The following is a 25,625-nucleotide window of genomic DNA, read 5'->3' as shown; positions in this document are numbered from 1 at the left end:
AACAACTAACAAATTAACAATTTTGTTGTTAATCGACAATAACAAATTAAGTCACGTAAGAAAATAAACCACATTTTTGTGGAAAAATTAAGAACTAAGGCTATAGATTATGAACATAGAATCAAAACCAATTTGGAAACGAACTCTTCCAGTTATTATAAAAATCTACAAATGTTTAGTAAGTGTCCCTTGTGCACAGCATGCATCAGTTCTGGGGTTCAAGTCACCTCAGGCCTACCCAGTACATCAACACTGGTGGCTCAAATGGGCACCACATGTTTTCTTTCCTTTCCTCAAAGCAGTGAAGAAGAGGTGGTGCAAACATGAGGTTCTTGGTGAATCCCCACAGGAAAAGGTAAACAAAGTCTTATATTGGACCCAAGAACTCTCTGCAGTCTGACTTTCTCTAGGTAGTGGTACAGTGAAGAGGGTATGCGTGGCATAGTGTCCTGGCAACTGCTGGGATCTCCCTTTTAAACTTTGTCTCTTAATATTCATTTTTCTCTTCTTCAGTAGGCACAGAATGCCTGATTTTCTGTTGGGCAAATGGCCACCCAAAATGAAGATTATATTCCTCAGCCTTCCATGCAGCTACATTTGGCCATACAATAGGTTGTTGCTAATGAGGTGTAAGTGGAAGAGATGTATGTAACTTCTAGGTCATGCACTTAAAGAGAGGGGGATATGCCGTCATATTCCACCTTTCCCCCTTTCCACTAGTTGGAATGCAAATATGTTGGAGAGCTGTCTTGGACCATGCGTATGACAGTAGGATCTTAAGAATGGAGAAGCACAAGTAGAAAGAGCACGGGTTCCTGGACAGCCTGTGAAGCCAAGCTGTCCTACCTGCCTCTAGACTGTTGTAAGAGAGAGACACCAACTTCTGCCTCATTTCAGCCACTGTTAATTTGGTTTCCGTTACAGCCCATATCCTAAATAATGCGAAAATTGCCAAAGCAGTCACAAGGCTCCCTGAGATTCTAGGGAAAGAGGGGACACAGATGCTGAGAAGAGTGTTAAAGAACTTTGGGGTCATGTTTAAAACACCTCAGGAGCACATGCAGGGAAATACAGAGGATTGGTCCACATCTGCCTCCCTCAGGTCTTAGACTATGTCACAATGCTCCTTCTGGCTGCAACGCCTCTACCTGTTCCTTCTGCCTCACCTGCCCCAACACACACACAGCTGGTCAACACGTTCCGACCTAGACTAAACCTGGCTACTCCAGGGAAGCATGTCACCACAGTCCACGTTAAGTCAGGCATCTCTATTAATGTCCCTCAGAGCACAATGCCATGAACCGCTCTCACAGTACTTACAGATTTGAAACTTTACATTTACCTGCGTGGTTGATTGTCTCTTCCTCGCGAGACCGTTAAGTTCTGTAAGGTCAGGTACGGAGTTTTCTTTACCCACGTTTCCTCAGCACCTAACACAGTGCATGGCACAGAGTAGGTGCTCAATAAGAATATATGTATGCAAGCTGTGAATGGATGAATGAATGAATGAATTCGGACAAGAGAGGACAGGCTTCATGCAGGGCAGTGTAAATGCTGATGCCTCCTCCAAATCAGAAAAACAGAACTCAGAATCGTGACCCACTGATTGAACGCTAACGCGAACGCACATTTGCTCGGACCTCTCACAACCATCCTTTCCACAGGGTAGGTGTGGACTTATCAGTCCCCCGGTCAGTAACTGGTAACTGGCCGACCCCTAATTCTGATTTCCATTTCTCGGATGCGGACACTGGGTTAGAGATGCCTGCCCGGCTGGAAAAACGGAGAAAGGAAAGGTGAGGGAAGAAGTCCGGCCCCCCGGAACGACTGCATCCGGAGGCCTCGGGGCTTCCGGGCTTCCGGCCCCCCGGCCCCGCGGCCCGGGCTCCGGGGACGTGCGCGCCGTGTGGGGCGCGCACGCAGGGCGGGGCTGCGGGGGCGCGCGCGTGCGCAGCCGTTCCGCGGAGGGACGAGGCACAGCCGCGGAAACGCCGCCAGATTCGCTCCCTGTCCACGCCGCCTGTCGCGCCGGCCGTCGCGCCGCCCGCCCTCCCGCCCGCCCCGCGTCCGCCGCCGCCGCCGCCGCCGCCGCCGCCGCCATGGGAGTGCAGGTGGAGACCATCTCCCCCGGAGACGGTGAGTAGGTGCGCCCAGCGGCCTCGGAGTGCCCCGGCTGCCGCGCGCATCCGCTCACCGCGCCCGTCTGTCTCCTCAGGGCGCACCTTCCCGAAGCGCGGCCAGACCTGCGTGGTGCACTACACGGGTGAGTCGGCGGGCCCGCGGGGTGGGGTTGGGGGGCGGCCAGCGCGGCCTGGGGGCAAAGGCCCGGGGCTTGGCGGCGGCGGGCCCGCGTGGCCCGAGGCCGAGGCCTGGGCGGTGGCAGCGCCCCCGAGGGGACAGCGTCGGGCCTGCGGAACCCCGGACGGTCTGAGCCGGTGTGTGCGAGCGCTGACCGCGGGCCCGACGTTATCCTGCACTCCGAAAGCGGTTCTGTGCCTCAAATGCTGCCGTTTTGCCCACAGCGCGGATGGGGAAACTGAGGCTTGGGGAGGCGAAGTCACTTTTCCAAGTCACACGCTCAGGAATGGGCAGAGCACTGGCCAAGGACCATCAGAGAGGATTTATATCATTTCTGTGTCCCGGTTGACACCGTATCCCGGCTTCCTCCCCGCCCTTCGATGGAGATAAGAAGGGCGAAGTAATTCTCAGTCCGTGGGAATTCAGCCTCTTCCCCGAGGAACTCGGCCCTGCGCTGCGGGTGGGGAGACGTCCCACTTTCTAAGTCATTGCTCTGGCCCAGCCCGGCCTTGGAAGAACCAGATCTGCACGGTCTTTTTCCTCTTACTTTTGAGCCACTTCACAAATCCATGCCTCAGTGGCAGTGATGGCCCAGGCTGACAGAACATGTAATTTAGCCCCCCCAACCCTTCTAAGAGTAGAGACCTATCCCCATTCTAAAAATAAGGAAACTGAGGCCCAGTTAGGGAAACAGACAGTACTGTAAGCCAAAGGAAATATTAAGACTCTCAGCCACAATTCTAACATGACAGTCATATGCCTTGAGACCATCTTTTACTCCATGCCCTTACAAGGTCCTCCTGGGTTGTACTTGGTGGGGGAAGGGAGGGAGGAGGCTGAACAGGCGGAGACTTCTTAGCTGTAGGGGTGTGCTGGTGATTGGTGTAGCCCCAGTTGTTCATGTGAACAACCTTCCCTCCCTTTCCTCCTTCCCCTTTCTCCGCTTTCCCACCCTTTCCTCTGTTCCTCCTCCTCCTTCCTCTGTTTCTTCTCCTTCCCTCCCTTTTCCTCCTCCTCCTGGGTAGTCTTCTGTAGGCAGTTCTGACCCCGCTGCTCAGGGATTAGCTCTACCCTTCTCTTCCAGATCATGGGGGGAGCCCCCTGTTGAGGGAAATGACTTTCTTTGGGAAGGAAAAAAAAGCAACTAACATTCCCTCCTCCTGTGCTCTTTTATTTCTCTGGCTTTTTTATTCCTCTGGCCCTTCTCCATGTGTAGAAAAGGGGGCCAGGGGGGTGGAGGGAGTTAGGGACTTGAACTTTTCAAAAGGCTACCAAAGGAGGAGGTACTGAAACCTGTCTTCACGGGAAGATCTCGTGCCTGCAAACGAAGCTGGAAAGTGGTTTTGATGTTTTAAATGGCTGTCTTTGTGGACCACAGTCAGCACCTAGGAGGTCCGCTGGAGGAGAACCTGCCAGTTTGGTTGTTTTTGATCTGCAGGATGAGAAGGGTAACAGTTGCCTTTTACAGTGCTGGGTGAGTGGGCAGTTCATTCAGTTCCCACAGCCAACTGGGGCAGAGACTGGGACTCAGAGAGATGATGAGGTGACTTCTGACCCCTTCCCCCAGTTTGTAGGTAGACACATTAGGATAATTGGCTACACCTGTCCCACTCCCAAGTCTGTGCCTCTTGTCCTTGGATCACCCATCTTCTGGTGCTGATGGTAGGACTGGACACCCACACGTAGGCAGAACAACATTTCACTGTGCCTCTTGGTGAAGTGTCCCCGCACAGCATGTCTGGAGCCTTTTCCTAAGAGAACAGATGGTCGTGGGACCCAGAGCACCATCAGGGCTCCCATTGCCTCTTCTCCAAGTCCGTGTTTTCCTCGAGGGCGGCACCCACCCACACGTTCCCAGAACAGCAGCAGGACCCTGGCATGCATTAGGACAAAAGCTTTCTTTTTTATTTCATTTTTGATAAGCCCTACAGAGACGCCCTGGTGAGAAGCCAGCTCTGCCTCTCACACTCACAGAATAGGCTGTTCTTGGGCAGGCGGCTTTGTTCCTGTGGGTCTTTGCCACCAGCCTCCCAGAAAGAACCCATTTGAGACCTGTGGGGGCGTGAGAGGAATGGGTAGGCGCTTTGAGATTTCATCTAGAGCAGTTATGGCTTTTAAGGCACTGGGAACAGAATCCATCTCGAGGGAACATGGTGGGGAGTATCATAAAAATCTGGGGGTCCTCAAAGGCAAGAGGCCCACTGGATCTCGAGAACGGAGAAATTCTCACGATGCTCCTACTTTTCATCTGTGTTTCTCTCTACCTCCCTGCCTCAGTAGTCTCCTGTTACAGCTCTCTGTTTTCCTGCTTCTCCCGAGTTGTAGATGGTGGACGTTCCTGCCTGCCCACCCAGCCTCCTCCCACCCCCGTGCCCCGTTTCTGTCTTCTTTTGCAGATCTAGCTCAGATTGCTTGGCTGTGTGGCTCCAGTGGTTACAGTTCCTAGGAGGGAGAATCTCATTGACCCAGGTTCAGGTCGGGTGAATACTCTAGATCCAGTCCGCTCTGGTCAGGTGTCTGCTACAGCTGATTTGGGGGCAGCTTCTAAGAATCAGCATTGGAAGTAAGGAAGCCAAAATCTTCTCTCAGTCACCAGAGATGTGATCATCACAGACTGACTTGGACCACATGGATGTTTTAAATGCTACTGGTGGCTGCCAGTTGTATCCTGGATGCTACTCTGGGCTCCCTCTGATACCTTCTGTGGCCTCTAGCAGAGCACAGCATGGGCACCGCCCCAAAAAAGGCCTGTGCCGCCTCATCGTAGTGCCAGAAGGGAAAATGCAAACTGTACTGTCACCGGCCAAGCACCTCCTAGTAGCGTGACAGGCAGGCGTTGAGGTGGGAGGAAGGAGGTGGAATGGTAATCTGCCAAATATGTGCCTTGAGGATCAAGTGGATCCTCACGGCTCTCTCCTTGCCTCCGGTAGCTTCATCGTCTTTATAGTTGAGCTTGTCCGGACACACAGCTAGGCTTATGTCCCTTTTACTCACATCAGCAGGCCACATGCCTGCCATTGTCAGAGCAGCCTCAAGTGGATTGAAGAATTCTTTTTTTATAGTTGACATCTTGTCCTTGGGATCGGGTTTAAGTTGTCTATAGCCTGGCTTCTGACTGAGAAAAACCGAGGGGCTCTTGGCTTCATCTCCTCAGGAGGTCCACTTGGAGGGACGATGCAGCTCCCAGGGCAGGTGTGGTCCCTTTCCTGCAGCCCCCCTCCCCACCCCAGCCCCTTGCTTTTCTTTAGCCTCTGTCTCCCCTCTCCTCTCTGCTTTATTCCACCCACTCCCCTGCTGGGTGTTTCTTGGCTGATGATCTGATGTCTGGAGGAAGGGTCGCCCCCAGCAGAGACTGCTCAGATGGATTCCGCGATGTGTGGCGGCTTCAGGCAGACAGGCTGTAACTGTTTGGGCGGGGCCACAACAGGACCCTTTTCCTTCCTATAGCAGATTGAGCAACAGAAACCAGCCAGGCACAGGGACACAGCCAGTGAACTAAACAAAGACCTGATCTGGTGGGGATGAGAGTAATAGCACGAAGGTGTGACACGTCAGGTGGTGAGAAGCTCTGTGGAGAGAGATTAAAGCAGAGGACCTGGGAAGGGGATTTGCTGCTTTTAGTGAGGGTGGTTGGAAGAGGCCTCTGACAAAATGACATTTTAATATTTGCCCAAAGGAAGTTGGGGAGTGAGCAGTGTGGCTGTCTAGGGAAGAGTGTTCCAGGCAGAGGGAGGAGCTACTGCAGAGGCCCTGAGGCTGGAGCATGCTTGGTGTATGAGAGGGACAGTGAGGAGGCCAGCATGGCTGGAGCGGATTGTGTGAGGGAGAAAGTGGCAGGAGATGAGGTGGGGCCTTGTAGGTTATTATCAAAACACTGGCTTTCTCTCTGAGATGAACCATTAGAGGGTCATGAGCTGATTTGGACTTTTAACAGGACACACTGCATTCTGGCTACTATGTGGACTCTTGGTGGCAAGTGCAGAAACAGGGCCCCGGTTGTGTCCTGGGTGTATAGAGTGTGCAGAGGTTGTACCAGGTGGACAGTGATCCCCAAAGAAGATGTGGGTCCTTTGCTGGGTTCAGATCTTAGCTTGGGTGAATTGATCTGCTTTTCTCAGCTTCCATGTGCCATCTGTAGAATGGGAGTAACAGTGCCTGCTATGAGGAGTTGCTGGGGGCAGGTGCATTCTGGGATGGGCAGCAGCAACAGTGACGCTGTCATAATCTCATTAAAGGTCCCTGCGTCTTAGGCACTAAGTGGTGTATTGTCCCTGCAGTTTAGCGTTGGCAGAGTTGGATAGGCTGAGACCTTATCACCCTTCCATTTCCCAGATGGGGAAATAGGTAATTATAAAAAAGAGATGAATCTGAGTGAGGATTCACCTCAAAACAGGCCTACACATTGCCTACAGAATATATTGGCTAAGAAAGCTGCAGTTGTTCTCTTCAATTTGGGGACCAAGGGAGGTTTTTAGTGTTTGTTGTTGTTTCTTGGTGGGTATGAGAGGGGCAGGGTTGGGCTACATCAGCTTGGCTGTGTGAGCAAGTTAAGGTGTCAGTCCTTTTTCTCCTCAAGTTTCCTTAACATAACTGGATTTTAACATTTTGAAAATAGACCTTGCTATGGAAGCATTATTTTCTTTCCTCTGGGACTGTGATTACCAAAAAACAGAATCACACGGATGCCGAGCTCTCTTCTTCCACAGGTGAGAGCAGAAGAAGGCTCACTTTAAGTGAACCAAAGACCTCATAGTATTGTTGCATCTACGTGCAACTCTTATTTATGAAGTTGTCAGACATAGAGAAAAACCAAAAAAGAATAATAGGGCTTCCCTGGTGGCGCAGTGGTTGGGAGTCCGCCTGCCGATGCAGGGGACACGGGTTCGTGCTTCGGTGCGGGAGGATCCCACATGCCGCGGAGCGGCTGGGCCCGTGAGCCGTGGCCGCTGGGCCTGCGCGTCTGGAGCCTGTGCTCCGCAACGGGAGAGGCCACAGCAGTGAGAGGCCCGCGTACCGCAAAAAAAAAAAAAAAAAAAAAAAAAGAATATTAAATACCATGTGCTCACTACCTAGATTCCACGATGGTTGACTTTTTGTCATATTTGCCATTTCTGTCTACTTATAGGTATATGTAGGTAGATATCTGTGTCCGGTTTTTTGCTGAGCCATGTAAGTTGCAGACATCATGATACTTCTCTAAGTTCTTGAGCATGCTGTAAGAATGAGAGTTTTCTCCCTATCCTGCTACTGGTCACATCTGAGAAAATTTTAAATGATTCAGTAGTATCTAAAGCCAAATGATTCAGTAGTATCTAAAGCCAAATTCATACTGAATCTACCCCAGTTGTCTTCAAAGTGAAAACCAGAATTCAGTTGAGGTTCGGTTGGGTATTATGTCTATAGTAACAATCTAGAAGAGTCTTTATACATCACACTCCTTTTCCAAAGAGAGGAGGCTTATTATCTTATAGAATACCCCATGTCTGTCTCATTGTTTTCTCTTGGTTGTTGTCTAAACTCCTTTCACTGCCTTGATTTCCAGTAAACTAGGAGTTGAAATGTCTAAATAGTTTCTGGTTAAAACATTTTAACGTGAAGACTTCTTACAGAATGTTGTGCACTTTGTACTCAGCACACAGTGGGGAACATCACTATTTGTAATGCTAAATTTGATCTTTTTTGTGAAGGTGCATTTTACCCTTTGCAATTAGTGGGCGGTCTGTGAAGTGCTTGGACATCCTCCACGTGCTCTGCTCCTCATCAACCTTTCACCTACTGGTTTTTACATCAATTGATGATTCTTACCAGAAGAAACTATTTCATTGGCATTTACAAAGTGGTAATTTAAAATTTTTTCTTCATATCTTCTATATTTATTAACTACCATTCTACTATTACACAGGGTAAAACTTAATTCTTTAATCACCAATCACCAAGGTCAGGAGTTGGCTTTATAGTCATCCCCCATGGTGACAAGGGACTTTCCCCCCCTCTGTTTATTTGTTTGTTTTTAGTATACTAGGAGCTCATATTTTACTTGGAGCCTTAAAATCATAGTTATTCATTATTGTTTTTGGTGCTCACATTGCCCCAAAATTGGCCAGTAGGAGCCCCTTCAGGCAGGCTCCAGTACCTTTTTGACATGCTCCCACTATTTTTAATCATTTCCTTGTTTTACTTCTCTGATACTGGCATCAGTCACCTCTGCAAAGAGCTCTGGTTCCTTTCAGTGGGTCTCACAGACTTTTTTTTTTTCATTAACAACTTTATTGGGTATAATTTATACCATAAAAATTTTAACTTGAACATGTTTGGTGGTTAAAAACTGATTTTTATAAAGTACTGATAGAGTTCATTGTATCTATAAACTCATTTGTCTGCCTTGGAGTTTTCTCTAAAAATAGTATTGTCACCTGCTATTTCCCATGGAAAAGGCCAGGGGTGTTTTGGATAACTTAGGCATGTATTATCCAGTTCTCCCTTTGGTGCTCATGGCAGTACTTGTTGATTCATATTTCTGTTTTTCCTATTTTTTCTTTAACCTACTGAGGAACTCAACTGAGTCCTTGCATTTCTTCTCTCAGGCCCCTTTAACTTTGGCCTGATAAGTTCTAGCAGTATAAAGAGCAGGAGGAGGAAAGGGAGAGAAAAGGGGGAATAATCAGCTCCTGGATGCTGCTGTCTCTGCTCTCATTGCCTTTACTTTTCCCTTCCCAGGAGCTCAGGCCACCCTGGCCTGCATTCAGTTCCCCAAACACACCAAGTTTTCCCCCCAGGAAGGTCTCTGCCCCTGTGCTTAGGTGTAGCCACACTGCCCCCACTTCCCACCACATGGCAGGCTCTTCTTGCAGCTTAAGTGACACCCCCTCAGTGGGTCTCCCCTGACCCTTGACTAATGTGTGTCTTCACACATGCACACACACTCACGCCTCTGTCTCCAGCAAGGCTCCCGTCCTTTGCTTTCCTCACAGTCAGGCTGTGTGTAGTTAGTTACATCTACCCTTTCCCCAGGAGACTTCAGGCTGCAGGAGGCCAGACCCACACAAGTGGTGTTCTCCAGGTTCTCTCCCCGTTGGTGCCTGGCGTGGAGTAGGTACTCAGTGACCATTTTGAGTGGTCAGTTAGGACCTGGCATTAGACTCCAGCTGGAGTGTGGAAAGCCCACATTCCTGTTATGATTGGTATCATACTTCTGTTGCCTTTGGGTTAGAATACGAAAGAGAATATTTACAACATTCTGGACTTTGCCCAATCCCTGTGGATTGATACAGTTGTAACCACTCCTTCCTCTCTCACCCACACACACAGATCAGCACACCAAACCTTTCCCTCAGTCATTCAACAAATGTGTTAGGAGCTGGGCAGGGGGGGAAGCCTCAACCTTGCCCTGGAGGTGCCTACCATGTAGGGAGTGCCTTCCCTTGTGCTTAACATTATAAGGGAAGTGCCTTGAGTAGCCCACACTTGGGGCTAGAAGCGCGACATGGTTTTGGATGTGTGTGGCTCAGTCAGGGGCTTGCCAAGTGTGTGCAAGGCCTGATGGGGGCAAAGGTGCCTTTGATTTTTCTACAGGTGTTGTTGACCATCTGTTATATGCAAGGCACTGTTCTGGGAACCAGGAATATAGGCGTGAAGAAGGCAGAGTCCCTGCCTTCATAGATCTTAAACTGTAATGGGAAAGACAGATGATAAATAGGATTAATAAGCAAACATTGGACATTAGCCAGTAGTGCTGAGGGAACAGGAGAAGGTTGAAACTTTAGATAGAACAATGAAGGTGACATTTGAACAAAGACCTGAAGGAGGTAAGGGAGTAATCCATGTGACTGGGTAAGAGCATTTTAGGCAGAGGAAACAGCAAGCTCAGAGGCCCTATGGTGGGATATTCCTGGTGTGTGTATACAGAACATAAGAAAAGTGTTCTCGAGTGGAGAAGTGTGAGAGGAATCAGAGATGAAGTCAGAGAGGTGGTGCTGTGGGGTGGCAGCTCTTACAGGGCCTTGTAGGCCATTTTAAGGACTTCAGCTTCTATTCTGAGTGAAATGAAGAACTAGGGGAGGGTTTTGAACACAAGGGTAATAGGGTCTGACCTGTATTTTAAAAGAATGTCACTCTGGCTGCCATGTCAAATTTAAACTGTAGGAGAGCAAGGGCAGAAACAGGGAGACCAGCAGGGACTTACTGTAATAATCTGGAGCCAGCCTCCAGGATTCATGCCTTTAACCATTATACCTGACAGCTCCCGCCTCTGTGTTTCCTGGAAAACAGAAAAAATAGGATTAATAAGCAAACATTGGACATGAATAGGAGAGCAATGAGAGCATGGAGTCCTAACCACTGGACAGGCAGGGAATTCCCTGGCCTTGGGTCTTAACCACTGCTTCTATGACATGGGCTGAGCATCAGAGACACAGTCCGAGGGACCTTTGCACAGCAGCTGCTGGCCAAGTCTGCCTCTGCTCGTTCATTTGGAGCAAGAAAGAACCCTCCCTAACAGATGAGCAGCAGAAAGAGCCGAGCCGTGGGAGGAGTGCTGGGGGGAGAGGGCCTGGAGACTTCCCCACGCTCATGCGCACGCTCTCTCTGTTTTTTTAAAGCCCTCCTGCTCCCTCTCCAGGGATTTGAGTCTAGTTCTTCCCCCAAAGAACAGCTAAAAACAGTTTGGGAGGAGACCCAGGCGAAGGTGATGTCAACTGCCTTCCAGCCAGAGGCTGCTTTAACAGTCCCTCAGGCAGCCATAGCTTTCACTCTTTTCATGGCCTTGTGCATTTAACTGGAGACCCCCCCAAATTTTCACATTTTTCTTACTGACTAGTAATTTAAAAGTGCCAAAAGTAAAAACTACCATTCTGGGACTACCCCTCAGATTCTTCTTACCATATAGGGAAGAGGTCCAGAAATGGAAGCCTCACGCTTGTCCTGCTAGTTCTTAAAAATCATGCAAATGAAGCAAATCGAAAAGTGCTCGTGAGTGCCAGTGTTGTGAGTGTTAGGGGTTGAGCTGAGTGCCACAGGGACATAGAACTCTGAGTCCCGGTCTGTGACCTTGAGCTGCGTTCAGTCAGGAGAGACGAGAATTCTTGAAATCGAGAATACTTGGTTGGCTATCCTAGGCAATTTCTGGGTCATGAGGTATAGATTTGTGTGGAATCAGAAGTGGAATCAGTCAGTTCTGCAGATAGAAGGTCATGCTGGTGACCCAGGTTTTTGCTAAGAGTGGCTGTCATGTCTGTAACCTCAGTTGCCTTCTCTCAGCAGAGCGTGCTTTCTCTAGGAAATTACAGTGCTAACTTGGCAGGTGGTTTCACTGTTCAGGGGCTCCAGGTCCTGGCACGGAGATGTCCAGAGTTAAAATGGGAACAACTGCTGAGTCTTGACTTGCTGCCTGCTTTACCTGCTCCTTCCCAGACAGAGGAAGCGCCTGCCATCCACTGCCAGGTTGGGTGTAGGAGGTAAACATATGTAGGATTTTAGTAAATCTACTTTTTTCCCTTTCTCCCCGTTTTTTTAAAATAACAGTTTTACAGAGGCATGATTGACATGCAGTAAACTGCTGCTACTTAGCGCGTACAGCTTCATAGGTTTTGGTATGTTTCTTTGTTCCTCTTTGAAACCTCCCCCTTCTTCCCATCGCCAACAACCCCTGATATGCTTTTCTGTCAGCATAGGTCAGTTTGCATTTTTCTGAAGTTTTATATAAGTGGAATTATATAGTATGTACTGTTTTGTCTGGCTTCTTGCACTCAGCATAATTATGTTGAGATTATGTTGTTCCATGTGTCAATAATTCATTCGTTTTTAATGCCAAATAATTTTCTGTTGTATGGATATATTTGGTTATCTGTTCATCAGTTGGCAGATGTTTGGGTTGTTCCAATTATTGGCTGTTACAGGTAAGTCTGCTGTGGACGTTTGTGTATATAAGTCTTTTTGTATAGCCATAAGTGTCATTTCTCTAAATATCCAAGAGTAGAATGGCTGGGTCAAATGGGAGGTGTATGTTTAATTTAAACGGCCAAACTGTTTTCCAAAGTGGTTGTTTGTTTTAAGTTGCCACCAGCCATGTGTGAGAATTCCAGTTCCTCTACATCCTCACCAGTACATACATAATATGATGAGTCTTTCTAGTTGTACTCATTCTAATCGGTAGTAGTCATACCTCCTAGTGGTTTTAACTTGCGTTTTTGTAATGATGATAAGGTTGAACATCTTCATGTGCTTACTTGCCATTTTTTTATCTTTTTCAGTGAAATCTATTCAAATCTTTTGCCCTTTTTTAATTAAGTTGTTTTCTTGTTGAGTTTTGAGGGCTCTTTATATATTCTGGACACAAGTCCTTTATGAGATATATGCTTCATAAAGATTTTCTCCCAGTCTGTGGCTTGACTTTTCATTCTCTTAAAAGTATTTTTTAAAGTGAAGAAGTTTTCATTTTTGATGAAGTTCATTTTATCCTTTATGGATTGTGCTTTTTATCTCATATCTAAGAAATCTTTGTCTAACCCACAGTCACAAAGATTATTTCCCTATGTTTTCATCTAGAAGTTTTATAGTGTTCATTTAGAGTTGATTTTTAGTTGATATTTGATTATGATGTGAAGGTTGATCCAGGTTTTTACTTTTTGCCTACGGATATCCAGTTGTTCTAAAAGCCCACTGTATTTTTCATCTCAGGCATTGTAGTTTTCATCCCTGGAAGTTTGACTTAAATCTTATTGTCCTTCTCTGCTAATTCTAACCTCTGTATCAGTTCTGAGTTGTTTTCAATTGATTGATTAGTTGCATTGTGGGTTGTGTTTTCCTGCCTCTTTGCATGCTTGGTAATCTTTGGATGCTAGACGTTGTGAATTTTATGTTTTGGGGTGCTGCATATTTTTATTCCTAAAAATATTCTTGAGCTTTGTACTGGGAAACACTTAAGTTACTTGGAAATAGTTTGATCCTTTGGGGTCTTGCTTTTTTTTTTTTTTAATTCTTCCTTTCTTCCTTCATTTTTTAGCCGCACCACACGGCATGCGGGATCTTAGTTCCCCATCAGGGATCAAACTCATGCCCCCTTCAGTGGAAGCACGGAGTCTTAATCACTGGCCTGTCAGGGAAGTCCCTGGGGCCTTGCTTTTGCGATTTGTTAGGGGGTCCCGAGCAGTGCTCAGTTTGGGGCTGATTATTCCTCACTGATGAGGCAATATCTTCCTGGGTTCCTACCCAGTGCCTCATGAACCATTACTTTCTTCAGTCTGGCTGATGGGAACAGACACTGATCCCAGCCCTGTGTAAGCTCTGAGCACTGTTTCTTCTAAACCTTTTGGATGCTCTTACAGGCCTTGAGAAGCTTCCTCAAACACATGCATTGATTAGTACTTACTGTACCGAATACCCAAGGAGGACCCTCTGTATACCTCTGGGGGTCTTCCTCTACAGCCCTCTCCTCCCTGGTACTTGTCCTGTGGACTTGAGCTTCGTCCCACTTTCTTCTCCCTGGAAACTCCCAAGGATATAAGCTGGGGAAGTCATAGGGCTCGCCTTGTTAGTTTCCCATCTCTCAGGGATCACAGTTTTTCATTGCAGTGTCCAGTGTCCTAAGTGTTTAACTACTGTCGGGGTTGTTTCTCTCTCTTCTTTTCATTTCATTTCGCTTATTTTCTTTTGTTAGTTTGTTGTCTTTTTGTTTTTGTTTTAATTTTTGTTTGTTTAGTTAGGAGGGTAAATCTGATCCCTTTTCCTCCATCTTGGCCGAAACTACTGGTTTTGATGTCACAGCTTCTCTTATGTTCTGCATTCAGTACCGACAAACCTAATTCCCACTCCAGAAAGCATTGTATGCACATTCATTCCTGCTTCTTAATGGACATTGCTTCCTCTCTTGCATCACCTCCTTCCTCACCCTGCAAATTATAGCCATATAGAAGGTGGTCTCTTCCTCCGCGTTGGAGAAGCCTTTTTTCTAGCACCTCCTGGCCCCTTTAGCCTTTGCCAGTTGTGTGACATCCTGCTCAGATCTTTGGATATCGTTTACCCTTTGGACTTAGATTATAGGAAATTCCCTCCTCACATGTAAGGAACCCATTACCAACACCACCACCTAACCGTCCCTGTGAAGATTTCTTCTCCGAGGAAGTAGGTGAGATTGACAGAGGATGACCATGCTCTCAAGTTCTGGAGAGAGGCTTATGTCCTCTTCCCAGGGACAACAGCTCATCTGAAATAGGGTAGGAGAATAAGGATCCTTGGCAAAGCTCCTGCTTAAAGCCCCTTTACTTAGAAATCCTGTATCTTGGCTTTAATGTTTCTTTTTGCCCTTCAGTGTCCCAGAAAAGCTTAAGGGGGACATTTTCCCAGACCCACAGTCTCTGCACTGAAGAGCATCCACTTCTCCAGTTTGGCTCAGCAGCAGGTAGAGGCTGAGTCTCACCTGTGCCCGCAGCCTGGTACCAGTCAGACAGTTGAAACATGTCACCTTCAGGCAAAGCAGGATGGATGCATGTAACATCTAGAAGTTGCTTGGCAATGCATTTGATCAGGAATAAAAGGAAAGTGTAGGGAGTTTGTCTCAGTACCCAGTGGTTTTTATTGCAGTCAAAATACGATCTTGCTCTGATTGGGCGCATGTTCAAATTTGGTAGGAAATAGTATAATTCTTTTGTAGGTATACTGTATTTTTTTAAACTGTGAGTTGCAACCCATTAATGTATCATGAAATAAATCTAGGGAGTCAAAATCAGCAGTCTTTTTAAAAATGAGAAGTGCATGCCACATAGTAACTTACATGTAAATTTTGCTTCATTTATACACATTTATGTGTGTACTGGTTCCTGACATAACACACTGGTCTGTCGTCACAGTGATAGCTCTTACTGATGTGGATTGTTGAGTTCCATTTCTTTGTTACTTCTCTCATGGCAGCGCTACAGTGGGGTGTACTAAGTAAATGTCAAATAAAATATTTACCTCATTCCAATTAGGTTACTTTCAGTTGCAAGTAACTGGAAATCTGACTTAAGGCAAAGCAGATTTTTAATCACCTCAGAATGCAGGTCTTAAAGGAGGTGGTTTGGGGCTGGTTCAGAGCAATGGGACTACCATTCTGGGGTTCCTGGCTGACTTTGTGGTTACAAGGTGGCTGCCATGGCTCCAGACATCACATCCTCACATGACATCATGCAACAGGAAGGGAGGGCAGGAGCTTTCCTCCTGGATGTGTTTCTTTTTTTAACCATTGAGGCAGGTCTTTCCTGCAAGATTCCAGTAGATTTCACAGTTAGTCCAAGTGCCCATACTGGCCCATACGGCCACCTCACACCAACTCTGGCATAGGAGGAAGGCTTGGATTGATTCCAGTTCGTCTCCTGGGCCAGGCTGTTGCTGCTCCTGGAAATTTGATGTTGTTAGAATGGGGGGTGGGGGTGCTGTGTCTGGGTTTTCCAAAGGTCTGGAATGTGCTACAGCCTGTGTTTCAGGTGCTCCTCTGGGCAGGTTTTCTCTTTGAGTTTTGTCCAGCCAGCCTTTGCAGATAGTCAGGACTTAGAGGCCAGGGACCACCCTCCCATCCCCGGCTCTTTCCCACGTGGCTTCCTCACCTAGTAGTTACCTGTCTACCGTGGTTGCTCAGGAAGCCCTGGGGCTCTACTCAGGGTCTGCTCTAAAGAGCATAGACCAGGAAGAGACTAGTTCTGGTCTTCAGTCTCCTCTCACCCTTAATGCTGAGTTCAGTTGGGGTGGGGTCAGTGTACGAAGAACCTGAAATGGGATAAAGGGAACATCCGTTGTATTATGGAAAGTGGAGACCTAGTCTTCTCCCAGTTTCTCATTTATAAAAAACTATTCAAGTCCTGCCGTTTATCATTCCTTTTATCAGGTAGTGATTGTGTTCTGGTAAAGGAGGAGCTACATGTACACCCCAGCTTGTTAGTTCTGGGGTGCCAGTTCCTGGCTCTGCACTGACTTGGCATGGGTAGATCTCCATCTTCCTGTCTCCCTCTCAGTCCTCAGCTCCAGGCTTCAGGCAGTGTCAGCACCCACTCTGCGCCCAGGACATCTGTCTCCCCGTCTATTCTGTTAGGACAGCAGTTCCTTCCCGCCTCCCCCACCCTGTTTCCTATTTTGTCAAAATACAGAAAGTCTGGTGGCTGTGATAAAGCTGTCAATTGGTCTCTGCTTCCCCATTCCACCTACCAGTGTTGACATTGTTTTTTAGGCTGGGATTTCCCTCCACCTCTGAAAACATACAAACACAACAGACTTCTGTGTTTTGCTGGGTCTTCTGAGTGTTGCTTAATTTAGAACCATGGTGGCTGCCCAATCGCCGCCTCCAATGAAATCAGCTTTGTGTTAGTTACATGTCAGCAACTGGCTGGGCCCTTCCAGTCTAGGATCCTGGTGTGAGTTTTCAGGACCTCAGTGACAGCTATCACAATTGGCTGATACTGGCTTCCGGAGAAACCAATGTGATGGTCTTTTTTGAGCAAGGAGTTGCAGGTGTCTATTCGTCTTTTGTCGTGGCACTCACCCACTGGCATCTCCATCTCTGGAATGCCCCCTTTTAGTCGAGGTTGCCATTATGGGTTGTCTCGCTTCTGGGAAGCTGGAATAGTAGAATGAACATGGTTTTTGGATTTATAGCCTAGCTTAACAAGTTCACTTCTCTCTGCCTCAGTTCTGTGAAATGGGGACAGTGCTGTGGGAAGGACTGAATAAGTTCATATGTGGGGAGTGCCTAGCCCAGTCTCTGACTCGTAGTAGAAACACTGCCCACAGTTCAGAGTCGTTAGCAGTTCACTGGTGAAAGGTTTTTGGTGTCTTCCGATGCCACTTCTCTGATTCTCCGACACCAGCTGGTATCCTACAGTTCAGTTAAGTTCTGACACTACCCACATTTCTGTAAAAGATGACGAATGAATTGAGGAAGGAATATGGCTTCTTGCACATGGAGTGACTTTGAGCTGTCCTGTGTGCCTGAAGGGCCCACCGTTACTCTGTCTGGGAGGAAACCCACAGGGTGCTGGCAATTCCTGCCAGGAGTGTGTCCACTTCCCCATTCTCCAGAACAAGGTAGTCTACTGCCTGCCTCTGTATCAACTTACTGCTTGGAACTGGGGAAGAGCGTTCCCAAGCCTGGAGTAGAAGGACTACCCCAGCTCCTCAGAGGCCCACTGAGGACACAGGAAGTCCTCCTAGGACACCCTGCCAGGCCCTCCAGTGCTGGCCCGTGGGACTGGCACCCTGCTGCTGACTCTGACTTGCCTCATGTCATTACTCCTCGTTGCTCATGTTACAACTGCCCTTTTCCACAGGGATGCTTGAAGATGGAAAGAAATTCGATTCCTCCCGGGACAGAAACAAGCCCTTTAAGTTTGTGCTGGGTAAGCAGGAGGTGATCCGAGGCTGGGAAGAAGGGGTTGCCCAGGTATGCTCTCCATTGTTTCTTTGTGTTTCCTAGTGTCTACTTCTTAAATTACGTTTATAGGTGGGAAAAATTTCACTCCTAGCTCTGTCACCCAAATAACTCCTTTTATTAATGTTTCTTGTAGAATTTCTTTAAGTGCCCCCCCTCTTTTCTTTTAAACACACACACACATTGTTCTATGCTTTGCTTTTTCACTTAATCCATCTCTGATACTTTATATACCAGGATATAAAAGAGGAGGAAGCTCTACTCCTCATAGAGCTACACAGTGTAGGCAGACCTCAGAGATATTGCAGGTTCGGTTCCAGATCACCACAATAAAGCAAATCTTGCAATAAAACAAGTCACGTGAAGTTTTTGGTTTCCGAGGGCATATTAAAGTTATGTTTACACTGTACTGTAGTCTGTTAAGTGTGCAATGGCATCATGTCTAAAAAAACAAGGGACAGCTTACCTTTGAACAATGTGGGGGTAGGGGCATTCCTCCCCCGCCCCCTGAACAGTTGAAAATCCACGTATAACTTCACAGTCGGCCCTCTGTGTCTGCAGTTCCTCATCCAGGGATTCAACCGACCACGGATCACGTAGTATTTAGTATTGAAAAAAATTCACGTGTAAGTGGACCCACATAGTTCAAACCCGTGTTGTTCAAGGGTCAACTGTACATACCTTAATTTAAAAATACTTTATTGCAAAAAAATGCTAACCATCATCTGAGCCTTCAACAAGTCATAATCTTTTTGCAGTAGTAACATCAAAGATCACAGATCGCCATCCAAATAATAATAATGAAAAGGTTGGAAATACTGAGTGAATTACCAAAATGTGGCAGACATGAAGTGAGCAAATGCTATGGAAAAAATGGCACCAGTAGATTTACTCAACACAGGGTTGCCACAAACCTTCAATCTGTAAAAAACAGTATCTGTGAAGCACAGTAAAATGAGGTATGCCTGTATTCCCTGTATTCCCGTGGGTGTGCTGTTATTTATTTGACAAGTACCCTATTGATGGCCATTTGGGTCATTTCCAGTATTTTGATATTGTAAACAATACTGCAGTGACTAATCTTGAATGGACTTTATTTTACATTTGTGCAAGTGTTGCCATAGGCAGATTCTTAAAAGTGGAGTGAGTGGTTCAGTGGCTGTGTGCACTGGATTTTGACATACTGCCAGGTTGCCATCTGTGGGGATTACACTGAGTTGCCACCAGCGGGCTGTGAAGGTGCCTGCTCCTCCCAGGCCCTCCAGCGCAGTGTGTTGTTAAAAACTTTTGGCTTCAGGACAATTTAATGAGTGAAAAATGTTATCTCGGTATCATTTTAATTTGTGTTTGTCTTATTATTGACCATGTTGTGTCGGACCACTTCTGAGAGGTCAGACTCATGGAGAAAGTCATTTTGCTTGTCTTAAGTGTGTTTCTTCACCTCTCACCTCCCAATTTGTGTAAACAGCTTTTGTTCTGCCAACTCTTCAAAATTCCCAGTAGATAGTAGGGGACCCAGGGTTGCCAAATTGCAGTTGGATTTTATCCTTCCACTAAGCCCAGGAATTTTCTTCTTGGCACTAACCAGGTAAAGGGATGTTTACGGTGGCCTAAGACCCAGCGAGCTTTATAACAGGCCCTGCCACGATGGATAAATTAGTCTATTTCCTCTCACCAAAGAGAATTGGAGATTTAACCAGTGTGGAGAGAAGGATTTGTCTTTCTCTTTTCCAGAATACACTTTGCTCTACTTCCTCTATAAAATATCACTGATTTATCTCCAAATAAACTGCTTAACTTTCAGAAACTTTAAGCTATCCCATTCCCAGGTGTCTAGATTTTTGTTCCAGCATGACTGAGGGTTGGCAGTACAAAGAGGAGAGGATCTTTGTGGCTTACTTCCCTTTGGAAGCCTCTTCAACTATACCTTTCTGTCCCATCCTGTTCCCACCCCAGAAGTCTGGCAGGCTCTTGGGTCTGTAGCCCATCCCCCATCTCCCGTGCCAACCATTGTCCACCCCACAACTCATCTTCTGTGGCTGTTCCAGCACTGGAACAATCGTTGTGTTGTGTGTTGCAGGAACCATAGCTGCCACCAAGATAGTGTTACCAGTCTATTTCACATCCCAGGCTTGGTGAGGCATGGTGGGGTGTTGGGGAGATGCCCAGTCTCCCCCTGCACCCAGGGTTCTTTGGGTCAGTCACAGCTGTTACTTGTGAGAAGTCTGGGTGGTCTGAGACCTACATAGAGCATCTTCTTTTAAATTCCTCTTTAAATTCCTCTGTAGAATATTTATTTAGCAACTAAGTTAAAAGCACAGGAAGAAGGGGGGTTGTCTTGTGCCCCTTTTCCTATTCTTTTGCTATTGTGTTCTGGTTTTCTGTGTTTACAGGTCTGCAATCCTGCCACATGTACTATTTTGGCAGCTTGCTTTTTTCATGTAACGATGTGTCTTGGACATCTTTCCATGTTAGTATAATTAAAGCCACTGTATTCTTTCTGTTGGCTAACCCGTGGTGCACATGTGCTGTGAAACCACTCCCCTTGCAGTGGGCATTTGGGTTGCTAGCAGATTCTGGAAGTGGAATTGCTGGGTAAAAGGATAAGATTGTTTTGAATTTTATTAGATTAAGCCATATGCTTTCAACTGTCCTTATTACTGCCTTGGTCCAACATGTCCCAGTTTCTGAAGGGAGCTGTAGGAAGTAAGCCTGAAGCTTTCTCTTCAGTCACCATCTCTTGTTCTGGGTCAGAGAGCCAGGAACGCACACATGGAGACTTAAAAAAGATAGGTAAAGGGTGGGAATAGAGCAGAGAACCTGCTCACTGTTCAAAAAATAAATACTTAAGCTTGTGTATTTGATTAGAAAATGAAAAACTACAAATACATTTTAATAAGTGAAAAATTTCCCCCCACCCTCTGTTCTCCCCATAGAGAAATGATGGCATTATTTGTGTCCTTCCAAAGATGTTTTCTGTTGATACAGGCAGGTATAAATATATACTTTCCTCTTTTCCACACAGTTGGTAGCATGCTGCTTTGTACAGTGTAGTTTGTACCCCAGAAAATCATACTGTCTTTTTTAGTTTTTCTGTATTTCTGAGTACAAGTATAAATCTAGAAAGTATAGAAAAGTATACTGCCTCAAATATTACTTTCTGTGTGTTTTCTTTTAAAGCAAAATTTTGATCAAAGCACTCCTTTTTGAAGAGTATAGATGCCTCTAGTGACAGGCCACTGAAGGATTAGGTGGTGACACTTCTAGAGTGATGGCTGCCCAGAGTCAGATCAGTGGGACCTGGACAGAAAGCGTGAGAGCCTGATGGTTCTGGGAGTCGAGAGGGATTTTTATCTGCTGTTGGCTACCTTGGAGCCAGATATAGGGCTCATCCAGCCTGATCGCCTACCTCCACATCCCATAGAGGGTGTGCCCGCTGCCCAGGCAGCCGTGCAGTCACTGGAATGTCCTAGTCACACCGTCCTGGCAGGTAACCACAGCTCTGCTTCTTAAGGAGACATTTGGGGGGCGCCTCAGCTCATTCATTCTTCCTTGCTCTTTTCACAGATGAGCGTGGGTCAGAGAGCCAAGCTGACTATCTCCCCAGACTACGCCTATGGCGCCACTGGGCACCCAGGCATCATCCCACCAAATGCCACTCTTGTCTTTGATGTGGAGCTTCTAAAACTGGAATGACAGGAATGGCCTCCTCCCTGATCTCCCCATTCTTGGGTAAGGAACTTAGTGCTGAAGGACCTTCCTTTAACTCCCTTTGCTCCTCCCAAGTCAGGCACAGTATTTGATGAGCATCAGAGAGAACCAAAAATGCCATGGGTTTTTTTCCCTTTACATTCTTCCTCTATTGGCTCTCCTTTCAGTTTTAAGTGTACACCTTGGAAAGGGACGGCATGTGCTCTTGAAAGAACTCGTGGGGATGGGGAGCTGATGGTAGCTGTTTAAATTAAGTATTTTAATATGTAGCCTATAAACTAAAACTGAGTTGGAACTGGAAATACAGGCCAAATTTTTAGTGCCAGCATTTTAGTTCTTTAGAGGTAAGATTGGGATGACTGACTTTGTTTGCCCTGCCTAGTTTCTGCAGCTCCCTCATCCATACAGTCTGTGGTTACTGCCTGTTAGAGGATATGAGAGAGGCACTACCACCTGGGCCACCTGCCTCGGGGAGCAAGCCCAGGACACACGAGGACAGACAGCAGGCCAGCTTGTTATCAGTGGGTTGAAAGGTGAGGCCTAAGGATGCTTATGAAGTGTAAAGGATGCTCTCAGTCTAGGAGAGGCTCTTAGGGACCTAAGTCAGCCTTTCTGTGCAACAGGTGAGGAGGCTGAGGCCCAGAGAGAGAGAGGTCTTACTCAAGGTCACATCCAGACAGTGGCAAATTAGGACAGAACCCTTTTCTGCATCTCCTTCCTGGACCTATTTTTCCTTCCTCTACCCTCATTTCTAGGCAGCCAAACTCAATATCCTAATGGCGTCTAACTTTTCATGTGGGTATTAGAATCATAAAACACATGAATGTTTGTCATCTTCTTTCTACATGGCCCCAGACCTCTGCATTTGCTCCCCTCCCACCCCTGGAACCAGAGGGTCACAGCCAGGGGCTGGGTGAGAATGCTTTTGTTTGAAAATGGTAGCAAGTGGCATCCAGCCTGTTAAGGAGTTCCTTTGTCCTACTATGGACTTTTTAAATAGAGGAGCCTTTTTTATTATTAGCTATTTCCTCCCAGTGGTTTGATCCCTAAACACCTGGGTCTTCCAGACCTGGTCAGGTTTGAGGACTCTGGCTGCTCCACTTGTCATTCCTGCCGGGAGGGAATTCAGACGCTTTATAGAGCCTCTCTCTGCCCAGAGGTCTACACCTAGTCCTCACCCTGGAAAGCTGAGTCCTTTGAACATAATATACTTGAGGAAGCCTTGGAGTTACCCTGATTTGGGAACAGGCTTTCTGGAAATCTGGAAGAACAGAGGAAGGGGAGAAAGAGGGGAGAGAGGGCTGAATGGCTATGAGTCACCCTGGCCTAAGCCTCCCCACACACTGCCAAAGCACAGCTCAGAGCTTCTCAAAAGGGTCTTGAGGGAAAGCCCAAGGGCAAACCCAGAAAGTTACAGGTTCGAGTGAGTGAATGAAGACTGCAGACATTTTCTCAGTCTGTTCAACATGAGGAAAACCAGCTTCGGGCTGTGCACATTAAAGCCCCTGGGAAGCTTTAAAGACTTTCTTGATGGTCTCAGGCTACCCCTCAGACCAGTTAACCGCCACCACTGGTAGTGGGGTCCAAGTGTTCAGGTTTTTTAAAGCCCCCAGGTGATTCCTATATGCAGCCAGGTTGGAGACTCATTGATAATGGGAAACTGTATTGTCAGCTGCATTGGTGGACTTTGCCTCTCCTGCTATCCTCAGCAACAGAAATGTGACCTTAGGTTTAAAAAAACACAACCAAGGTGAGCAGAAAGGAGCTGCTCACCTGGGAATCCAGCCCGAGCCCAGTGGGCCCTCCCCAGCTGGAGCAGAAGGGGCGAGGGCCAAGTCAGACCTCACAGCTGTTAGGGAAGGGACTTGGTGTGGCAGCAGCCTGTGGCTGTCCCTACTGCACCCAAAAAGCACTGAGTTGCTGGAACTCACCAACTTTCTGTCCCCAACAGATGTGCCATGGAAGGATCTGGCGCCTCCAGATGCGCACAGCGAGTCCGTACGGAGCTTTTCCTGATGTTCCACTACACTCTTTGTATAAACATCTTCCCTGACTGAATGTGTTCTGTCACCGGCTTTGCTCTTCCCCTTTCTCCTCGTATGTGTGTTGACCTGAACTATATGCCATAAACCTCAAGTTACCCATTTTAGTTTGTTTTCGTTTTGGAGTGAAGATTGAGTTTCAGTCCTTTGGATCTAGGTTTCCAGTTAAGTACTAGTCAAGTATTAACAGCACAAATAATGGGTTAACTTTAGAATAGGAATTGGTGTTGGGGGGAGTGCAAGAATCTTTATTTTATTTTTTTTTTGGATGAAAGTTTTATCTATTATATATTAAACATTCTTGCTGCTGCGCTGCAAAGCCATAGCAGATTTGAGGCGCTTTTGAGGGCCGAATTATTCTCCAAGTTGAGAGATGTCCTCGGGTTGAATTAAAAGCCCTACCCAAAACTAAAGTGGGAAGGGGAGAGCCTTTGCCTCCACTGCCCCACCCCCACCCTCCCCTTAAGCCTCTGCCTTTTGAAAGCAGATCATTTTCACTGAGTTGTTGGACACTACAGGTGTGTGTCACCGGGCCAGCAGGGACCTCTGAAGCCTTCTTCATGGCCTGGCTTTTTTTTTTTTTTTTTTTTTTTTTTTTTTTTTTTTTTTTTCCATCCTGTGGTTTTTCTAATGGATATTTAGGACTTTTGTAATCTCATAGCTATCCAGGCCCCACTTCCTAAATTTTAAGAACTTTAATCGAAAGTTAAATTGAAGGTGCTGTTTGTAGACACTTAACACCCATGAAAGCCCAGCCATCATGACAAATCCTTGAGTGTTGTCTTAAGAAAATGATGCTGGTCATCACAGCTTCAGCATCTCCTGTTTTTTGATGCTCAGCTCCCCCTGCTGATCTCAGAGTTTCCTGGCTTCTCCTTCCTCCCTCTCACCCTCTGCTGTCCTGTGTAGTGATTTGGTGAGAGAAATTGCTGCCTACTCGCCCACCCCTACCCCACCCCCTGCACTACATATGAGTTTCAAGTTTTATTATTGCAATAAAAGTGCTTTATGCTGGCTTTTCTCAGCTCTGTGTGATGGTGGTTACTTTCAGGTGCCTCCCCCTGCCCTTTGGTGCAAGGGGATGGGGTTGGGGTGTGGCAGTGGGGGTGCAGTGCTGGAGGCTGTGTCTTAGCAGAAGAACTGCAGCAGGAACATCCTTCCCCGTTGCCCTCTTGGGAGATGGGATGGGGGGCAGTAGATCTGCATCTTCACCCATGGAGGGAACTTTGTGGAGGTCAGGCTGGGGTCGTCAGGGAGCCCCATCCGCTTGCTCATCATCAGATGTTCATTAAATGTGTGGTCTGGGTAGAGTTCTATGCTGGGTTCTCTGTGCTTGCCAAGAAGTCGGGGATGCAACCAGCAGCAGAACTGAGCCACCACCCATTTGGAGATGTGTTACCAGTAAATTGATGAAATGTTACGAAGGGGAAGATTCGGGTTTTAAATACGTGTTTCTTGGTGACACTTGGTGTGGAGGCTTTTTGTCACGTGGACAGTTTGGTTGCAGTAGCTTCCCTGGCCCTACCCTGATTATGCTAGTAATATTCCCCTCCCTCTGGTCATGGACACCAAAAATTGTGGTGTCCCACACCTTTCTAGACACCTTCCACAATTTCCCTGGTTGAGAGCCTTTGATTTTAAATAGGGAGATGGTTTAAAGACTTGCTTAATGATTTTCCAAATCCATCCTTTTATTAATTTAAGTCACCAGAGTATCATTTCAGGGTTGTGTCTTATTTTCCTCAAAATTCTTTTATCAAAATTGCCAAGCAACAAATAAAAGATTTTTCCCGTGAATATCCATATACCCACCACCTAGATTCTGCCATAAACATGTTACTACTACTGTACACCTATTTATCACATATTTATTCATCCCTCTGTCAGTCCCTTTATGTTACATTTCAGAATAAACAGCAGACATCGCTACAATTTCCCCTAAGTAGATGCCATTAGAATTTAATATTTGTTTACACTTTTGTACCCTAAAACCCTATCAAAATACAGAAGATCATCTCAGAAAGTTCCCTTATGCCCTTTCCCAGTCAGTCCCCAGCCCACCCCCAGAGGCAACAATTGTTTTGCTTTTTCTACCATAGTGTTGCCTGTTACAGAATTTAATTTCAGTATGATCTTAAATGCTATGTCTTCCTTCACTCAGACACATAGGGAAACTTTTAGTT

At 46.7% G+C, this 25,625-nt stretch overlaps 1 protein-coding gene across 1 annotated transcript; it reads left to right on the top strand.

Moving 5' to 3' along the window:
- The first annotated feature begins 1,923 nt into the window (after window positions 1-1,923).
- Window positions 1,924-24,466, top strand: FKBP1A (FKBP prolyl isomerase 1A). Its single transcript, XM_032605540.1, has 5 exons — window positions 1,924-2,136; window positions 2,216-2,263; window positions 17,589-17,701; window positions 21,257-21,421; window positions 23,352-24,466. The coding sequence occupies exons 1-4, from the start codon at window positions 2,100-2,102 to the stop codon at window positions 21,383-21,385; spliced, it is 327 nt and encodes a 108-aa protein (XP_032461431.1). The 5' UTR covers window positions 1,924-2,099; the 3' UTR covers window positions 21,386-21,421; window positions 23,352-24,466.
- Window positions 24,467-25,625: the final 1,159 nt, after the last annotated feature.

This window comes from Phocoena sinus, chromosome 15, assembly GCF_008692025.1.
Source record: "Phocoena sinus isolate mPhoSin1 chromosome 15, mPhoSin1.pri, whole genome shotgun sequence".
In the NCBI taxonomy this organism is placed as follows: Eukaryota; Metazoa; Chordata; class Mammalia; order Artiodactyla; family Phocoenidae; genus Phocoena; species Phocoena sinus.
Note: the sequence above shows the minus strand (reverse complement) of the source record. Positions and strands in the feature narration are given on the sequence as shown.

Excerpts from the sequence above, each read along its gene's own strand:
- FKBP1A (XM_032605540.1), top strand. The coding sequence starts at position 2,100 with ATGGGAGTGCAGGTGGAGACCATCTCCCCCGGAGACG. Across the intron at positions 2,137-2,215 it reads GACCATCTCCCCCGGAGACG|GGCGCACCTTCCCGAAGCGC; the intron begins GTGAGTAGGTGC and ends CTGTCTCCTCAG. Across the intron at positions 17,702-21,256 it reads GGGAAGAAGGGGTTGCCCAG|ATGAGCGTGGGTCAGAGAGC; the intron begins GTATGCTCTCCA and ends CTCTTTTCACAG.